Source organism: Oryzias latipes, chromosome 4 (assembly GCF_002234675.1).
Source record: "Oryzias latipes chromosome 4, ASM223467v1".
Taxonomy (NCBI): Eukaryota; Metazoa; Chordata; class Actinopteri; order Beloniformes; family Adrianichthyidae; genus Oryzias; species Oryzias latipes.
Window position 1 is genome coordinate 7,980,701 of NC_019862.2, and position 7,053 is coordinate 7,987,753.

Here is a 7,053-nt window from a genome sequence, read left to right on the forward strand (position 1 = left end):
TCGTCGAACGCCTGTCAAGTGAGCCCTCTCTCAAAAACAGTGTGCCGCTTTCTTCAATACATTGGGATAACAGCAAGAAGGACTTCTTTTCAAAGTAAAAGCAAAGTGTAAAGCATCATCATTCAATTTCTGTGTGTGTGTATCTGCATTTACATATGTCTGATGTGGAATTACAAAACAGGACCCAATCGAAATCAAGTATTGATGTGTTCTTACTACAATGTTGACATATAGATCAAATAAAAACTCCTAGTTTCCACAGAGTCATTTCACTTCTCACTGAGAGTGTCCTAATTAGTGATGTCATAAAATAACTTTCAGAATGTTCTGATGTGGTGTTTTAAAATGGGCCCCAATTGAAATTCTGTATTAATGCACTTTTACTTCATGTTGACATATGTGTAAAACAAAAACTGCTAATTTCCACACATGTATACATATAAATTGAATGACAGTGCTTTACACTTTGCTTTTACTTTGAAAGGAAGTCCTTGTCCCCAATGTATGGAAGAAAGTGTCACACTGTTTCTGAGAGAGGGCTCACATGACAGGCGTTTGACAAGAGCAGGCTGGCTTGACATCATTAGTCTGCAGAAGCTGCTGCTCATGTCTCCACCCCCATCTCCCAACTGCTCCTGTCAGTCAAAGGTTCGGGCCTCCACAGCAGCGGGGTCCACGGACAAACGGACGACGTGACCCACAGCGTTGCAGGTGAGTTCAGCTTCCGTCCACGCGCCCTGAACTCCACGGTTCTGGTTCAGCGTGGAAGTTTGCGCCTTTGCAGTTTTGCAGACGTGTCTCTTTTCTGGTCTGACACTGACGGAAAATGCTGTCACTGGTTCTTTTAGGAAGCGACCTCTCGACCAGCAGAAGTAAGAGGACTTGTGGCCAAGCATGGAAGCCGACCTGACCTCTGACCTGACCTCCGACCTGTTTATGCTCCTCCAGTGTCTTATGAGGAGATCTTCTCGCTGGAGGACCTGCGGGAGGTTCGGAACCCGTGGAAAGGCTTTACCATGAACCGTTGCCTGCTTCTGACGATGGCTGTGCTGCTGCTCAGCTCAGGGATCAACACTCTGCACGGTGAGCCCTGCTGCTCCCAGGTGGCGCTGGTCGGGTTCTGTTAGAAGCTGGTCCAGTGTTGTTTGGAGGGTACCACGTGAGCCGCTCTGTTCCCACGCAGAAGCCGTGGATGCGTTCGTGGAGGACTCTGGGATCCGGTCTCTCTGTGGAAGTCTGCAGTCCGGTTCAGTTGCTCAGGTACCATCTGCAGCTTCAGGATCTGGTCAGATTTTTAGTGAACTTTGAGAAAAGGAGGAACATGAGGAAGCAAAGATCATTTAGAAAGCCCCAATTCTTTGTTTGGATCCAGTGTTCTCTTCTTGTCATCTCAAAGTTATGGTTATGGCTCAGTGCTGACCATTGACTTTATATGAGAACTGGACTGAGTGACCCCCCACCTCTCACCCCCCATAGACTTCTATAGAGAAAGAAACCGCTCATTCTATTGGTCAGAAGAACCATTTCAGATCTGATACCTTTTTTATGACATGTTCTCGATAATCCTTATTTTCCTATTAGTTATGTAGTTCAAGTCAGGGCTCGACATAGCCATTTGTCCGCTGGCCCGGTCCTGTTTTTCGAGCAGTACGGACCACAAGACTTTATTTTTTACTTGTCCACTCGGGCCACTAAAATATCTAACAATTAATACATTTTTCACCTTTTACAATAAAGTATATTTTGCGAAAACGTGTAGATTTACCTCGTCTTTATAATTCACCTTTTCTGCTAGTCCTGTGTTCAGACTTCAAGGGTTTCTATGGGAAACCTTTTATCACTCTTCTCCTCCTCTCCCGCCTGCGCGTGCGGCTGTCACTGCCGAGCACCACGCGGCACGCGCTCACTCAATTTTTTTTCAAACTTTATTGAATGTAACAATTCAATACTAAACAATGTTAAACAGCAACAACGAAGGAACAAGCCAGTGGGTTATTATTACATTTTAGGCAGATATATTTAAACTGACACACATATCAGCGCGCCCCCTGGTGGTTTTTCACCGCGATGATCATAAATCCAACACCGTCACTGAAGAGAGACTGAAGCATGTCAGAGATGTGGAAGACATGGCAGGAATAGATAGGAATATGTTAGATGGAGTGACGGGTGGAATTAGTGCTATGGACAGCAAGATATTTAATGAATGCATTGAAGATGAAACTGTATGCACTAAGCTTTAAGCTGAATGTCAAAGAATCAAAGGCAACTCAAAATACCTGAATCTCAGACTCAAATGGAGTATAATGTCAAACTACTTAATTTTGTTTTTCTTTACAACACTGTAAGCAGTAAGTATTTCTAGTTAGCTGAATGATCTCAGTAATTTAATTGTATTTAATTTTTCAATTATTTAATTTAATTAGGTAACTAAAGTAACTAAAAAGTAAATGTAACTTTGCAACAGTAACAAAAAGCAGAACCTTAAGGCAGTCAGGGCAAAAAAGTCAATAAAACTTCTTAACTATTGATTAGGAACAAATGTGAAATAGCAGTGATTAAAAGCAGCATGAAAACTTCTGAACTAGTGTTAACTACTACACTGCAGCGCTCTCTTCAAAACATCTGAAACAGACTAGAGCAGATTTAAGTTTGATATTCTCTATTTTTAGTCATTGAAAAGTGTATAAATAAGTGCTAGATGTCACCAGAATGCACCAAATTGCACCATATTAAAATTTTCCGGGGGGCATGCCCCCGGACCCCCCTAAAGTTGCAAGCACCTGCGGAGCGGCGGGTCTCGCTGTGCGCGGTGTCGGGCCAGTAACTTTCAAAAACTACTGGCCCTGTGGGCCAGTGCAAATTTCAGGGCTATGTCAACCCCTGCAAGTTATAAACTGACCAATCAGATGCCCTTTAAAAAAGTAGGCAGAGCCTCCTGCACCCCATTACCAACTAGTAACCCTTGTGCTATCCTAGGCACTTTAACGTTGGGAGTTGGGTCATCTAGACCCACTAGACAATGCGCTGAACCTTTTTTCTTCAATGATTTGTGATCTTCACTGGTGTCCATGGATTACATGAAATCTTTCCACCTTTATCCACCTTTGTCATGGTAGGGAGAACACGTCAATGCAAGGGTGGGGTCATCTAAGATAGCAAAAGGGTTAAAAAAGGTTTGACAGATTTGGTGTAGCCTGCTTTCAAATGGTAGGGGGGTGGCCTTCCAACAAGCTCACTCCTGATAGGTCAGAGTGGTTGTCATAAAAACGTTGACTCAGACAGATTTCGGGCGCGTCCGTATCGCGAGAAAATGGTGTCTGACTTGACTTCCTTTGGTTGGAACTGGAAGTTAACCGTTTCTATGACATCACACTTGATCAGTCCAGTCCTCTGATACAGTCGACGTTCTGACTGCAGAGTCCATCAGAACAGCACATGTGGCGAACAGGAGCTTGTCCGTCTTCTGTTGTTCTTGCAGATCTCCATGTGGGACAGTCTGATGTGGTGGTGGAGATCCGAGGACGTTGGAGCGATACGAAGAAGAAAAAAACTTTTAGGCAACAAAGTGATCCTGAAATCGAAGAATAAAGAATGATCCACCAGAGGAACGGATGGATGGTTCCTGAATAAAATAAACATTCTGAACTTTGTTTCACAGTCAGTTCAGTGACTATTTGATTTAAATCAATGCCAGAGTGTTCATCCACGGCTGCAGAACCGGTTCAGAATCGTTTATGGAATGAATCGATCTTTCATTTAATATTGGATTTTGTGTCTTCAGTGAAAAACCTAGAATTGAGTTCTGGTCTGAGTTCTTTGGTTGTGATGTTTTATTTCTGACACGAGCTTTGGAGGAAAAACAGGACAAGAGAGAAAAAAAATGGAAAAAAGAAACATCTTAAATCCCCATGCCCTAGTCCTGTTCCCTCTCTGAGTGCATAGTCAGATACCCCCCCCCCCCCCCCCACACACACACACACATACATATATATGTGTGGATAAATATACACGCAGAAACACATGGAAACATCCGACTCTCATTTGGTTCCACGAGAACGTCAGAAAACTGGATTCACAACTTTAACAGTGAACGGATGTGTGACGCTGAATAGAATCAGAACCTCAGAACAAAGTAGGTATGACTCCCCCTTCTCACAGAGGGGGGGCTCAGCGGCAGCCACACTCCCGCGCGATCATGTCCGGCTTGATGGACAGGAAGGAGCCTTCATCATTCCAGTCCAAGACCTCCAGGGGGTCATAGGCCACGGGCACGCAGCAGGGCGCGCGCTCTTCCGCCACGCTCTCCGTGTGCGAGGTGAGCAGGATGGCGTGGTTGTTGCCGTTGATCAGAGGGAAGGAGCACACCCCGCGGCAGTTGTTGATGTTGGCGCTCTGCGGACCCAGAAGAAGCTTCTCAAAGGACACGGTGAGGCTCCTCAGCCCACAGATGTTGCCCTTGGGCGGGCTGTCGGGACCCGCCCTGGTGCTCCGCAGTCGCCTGGTCATGTCGTACGCATGCGCCACCGTCTTCAGCGCCTTCAGCAGAAGAAAGGCACAGAAGTGACTCTCCGCTGAGGGGAGAGCAGAAGGTGGTCAGCAGACGGTTCTCAGCATGGGTTTACGAGGCAGCTGCCTTCTGCACCTGCTTCCATCTGCTGAGAAGCACTGAGGTCCTTCAGCCTTTCCAGTCGGGCCGTGGTTCTGGGAGAAACCGTTTCCTGCTCTGCCAGATCCAGAATGAGCATCTCGCTCTGCTCCAGCCTGAGCCTGAGCTCCACCAACAGCGCAGGAGACAGGATCAGCTGTCCCCGGAGGCCCTGAGACTTGGAGCCCCAGTTGTTGAAGTAGAAGATAGTTGGAGCAGAAGAATTAATAAGCGCCGCCAGCAGGGTCTCACTGGAGGACAAGCCCAGGGGAAGGGGGGGCAGGGCCTGGAGGGAGTCCAGCTGGAGCAGTGGCTGTTTGTCCTGGTCCTGAGGCAGGACGCCCTCCAGGAACCTCCTCAGTTCACAGACGAATGAGGTCTGCACAGGAACCCCGGAGGAACCAAAGGCAGCTGGACGGCTGAAACAGAGGAGGCGCGTCTGAAGTCCACAACATCCGCTTGGAAAGAAGGAAAACCAAAATGGGAGCAAACCTGCCATTGATTCCTTCCTCTCCTGTGAAAAGCAGAAGTGGCGTCACGCCAACCGGACCTCCAGGTTTCCCACCAATGATGGCGTCTATCAGGTTTTGGTCTGAAACGAAGAGAAATGTGTGAAACCTTATTCCTGTGCAAACAAAAGTGGAAAAATAAAAATCCAGTGAATCCAGTATAATCATTTAAAACCTGTTTACTCATTTAAAACCAGTTTACTCATGTGAATCCAGTATAATCATTTAAAACCAGTTTACTCATTCTTGGTGATTTTGCTTCAGCGCTGATTGTCCATCTGTGCTGAGAGCTGCTGCTGGAAGATCTGCCCATCAGGAGAACATAGAGGGTTCCTTCTGAGATACAAGCAGACTACAGACAAGAGCATCCATTAGGATCACAGATCAGAACAATGAAGGTAAAACGGAGCACAACCAGAGAGGGATCAGAACCTCTTAAAAACATCTCATTTGAAATCCCATACAGGGGTTGAATTGTATTTAGAACGGCTTTCTTTCCAAAAGCGCCGCTGTTTCTTCTTCACCTGTGAGTGTGGCAGCAGAAAGCGGCTGCTGAACGTGACCTCCAGGTCTCCAGCAGCGGCGGGGCTTTCAAAGGCCAGCAGCAGCAGCAGCAAGTTCATCTCCAGCAAAGAGGATGCTGGGAGGTCAAAGGTCAGGGTGACGACCCCTCGCTCCTCTGTTGCAAACACTGACAGACAGACGGAGATGTGATGCAGAGAAATGCTCCTTGAGGCAGCACGAAGGATCCTCACCTGCAGCTGGTTGCCGGACCTTCAGACCTCCATCTGGCCATCTCCGCCTCTCCTCTGAAAGCACCAACAAGGTGGAGCGGGAGGAAGGATCCGGCGCTCTGCAGGCTCCAAACAGGGTGAGGCTGCTGTTGGAGAGCGCTCCGTCAGTCTGCAGCGCTTCACGCAGCGCTGCCACCGCATCATCCACAAAGCACGGCTCCACCCGCCGATCTACGCCCGAACAGAACAGGTCACCCAAGGAGAAAGTGATGTGGAAGATTTCCCAAAGATGAAAGGCTGGAAGGAAGGAAGCAAAGCCGGACCTGTTCCGGTGGAGCTGTGGTGCTGGACCTGCTGGGTCCCAGCGAGCCCGATCCAGAACAGCAGCACAAGCAACATGCTTCAGTGCTGTCTGAGCGGCTCTCTGGCCCCGCCCCTCCTGCTGCCTGCTTTTACAGGTCATGCAGAGCAAGACACTCCCTCTCCCTAGCAGTGAAACAGGCAGACAAAATATTGCTCTGTCCCTGGAGATATTTGGGGTTAGGGGAACACGGATCTGCTCAACGTCCACATAACAGAGGAGGTTCTGCATGAAATACACTGCAGGTTGAAGGAAGCAGGACTGTCAGATAAATTCATCTGTAAGAGACCAACACGTGAAGTTTCTTGTGCACAAAAAAGATGTGCACAAATGTGACGGAGGACTGCCATCACCTTCTTTCTCTCCAAAGAATGCAGCTCTCCGTGCTCCTTCAATTGAAAATACCAGGAGGAGTTTGCAATTTGCAAGCAGAGAAAAAAGTTGAAAAGTTCATTAGGGGTGTCGTGTCTTGAGCCTGTTGGGCATGTTTTTAGTTCAAACAGCATCCTTTCCTTATCTGCTAAGGACAGTGTCTCGGAAAACTCCCTCATCCTAGTTTGGGGTAAGAAGCAGGCCATAAAACACAAAAGAACTGTTGCTGAAAAAGTGAAAGGTCATCTGCAAACTACAGCTTAGGTTAACAGCCAAAGTGCTGCCAGGAAACTTTCCTTTGCTCTTCCCTTCTTAATAATGACCATGCTTGCGGTGTTGGGCTTTGATCTTTTTTTTCCTCACGCCTGAAGTTTATCCGTGGTTCTTCATTCCTGGATGATTGGAGTCGACCTTCAGGTCAAAGCCAAC

General features: G+C 47.3%; 2 protein-coding genes across 2 annotated transcripts; one reads left to right on the plus strand and one right to left on the minus strand.

Moving 5' to 3' along the window:
* The first annotated feature begins 592 nt into the window (after nt 1-592).
* LOC101166463 lies at nt 593-3,664 on the plus strand. The gene is made up of 5 exons (XM_011473849.3): nt 593-711; nt 849-872; nt 949-1,083; nt 1,184-1,260; nt 3,482-3,664. Coding segments are annotated over exons 2-5 (330 nt in total). The 5' UTR covers nt 593-711; nt 849-871; the 3' UTR covers nt 3,599-3,664.
* A 76-nt stretch (nt 3,665-3,740) lies between these two features.
* amh (anti-Mullerian hormone) lies at nt 3,741-6,300 on the minus strand (the record flags this gene model as incomplete). The annotated part of the gene is given in 5 exon segments (NM_001104728.1): nt 3,741-4,574; nt 4,646-5,077; nt 5,080-5,848; nt 5,913-6,122; nt 6,215-6,300. Coding segments are annotated over 3 exon segments (1,101 nt in total). The 5' UTR covers nt 5,345-5,848; nt 5,913-6,122; nt 6,215-6,300.
* Nucleotides 6,301-7,053: the final 753 nt, after the last annotated feature.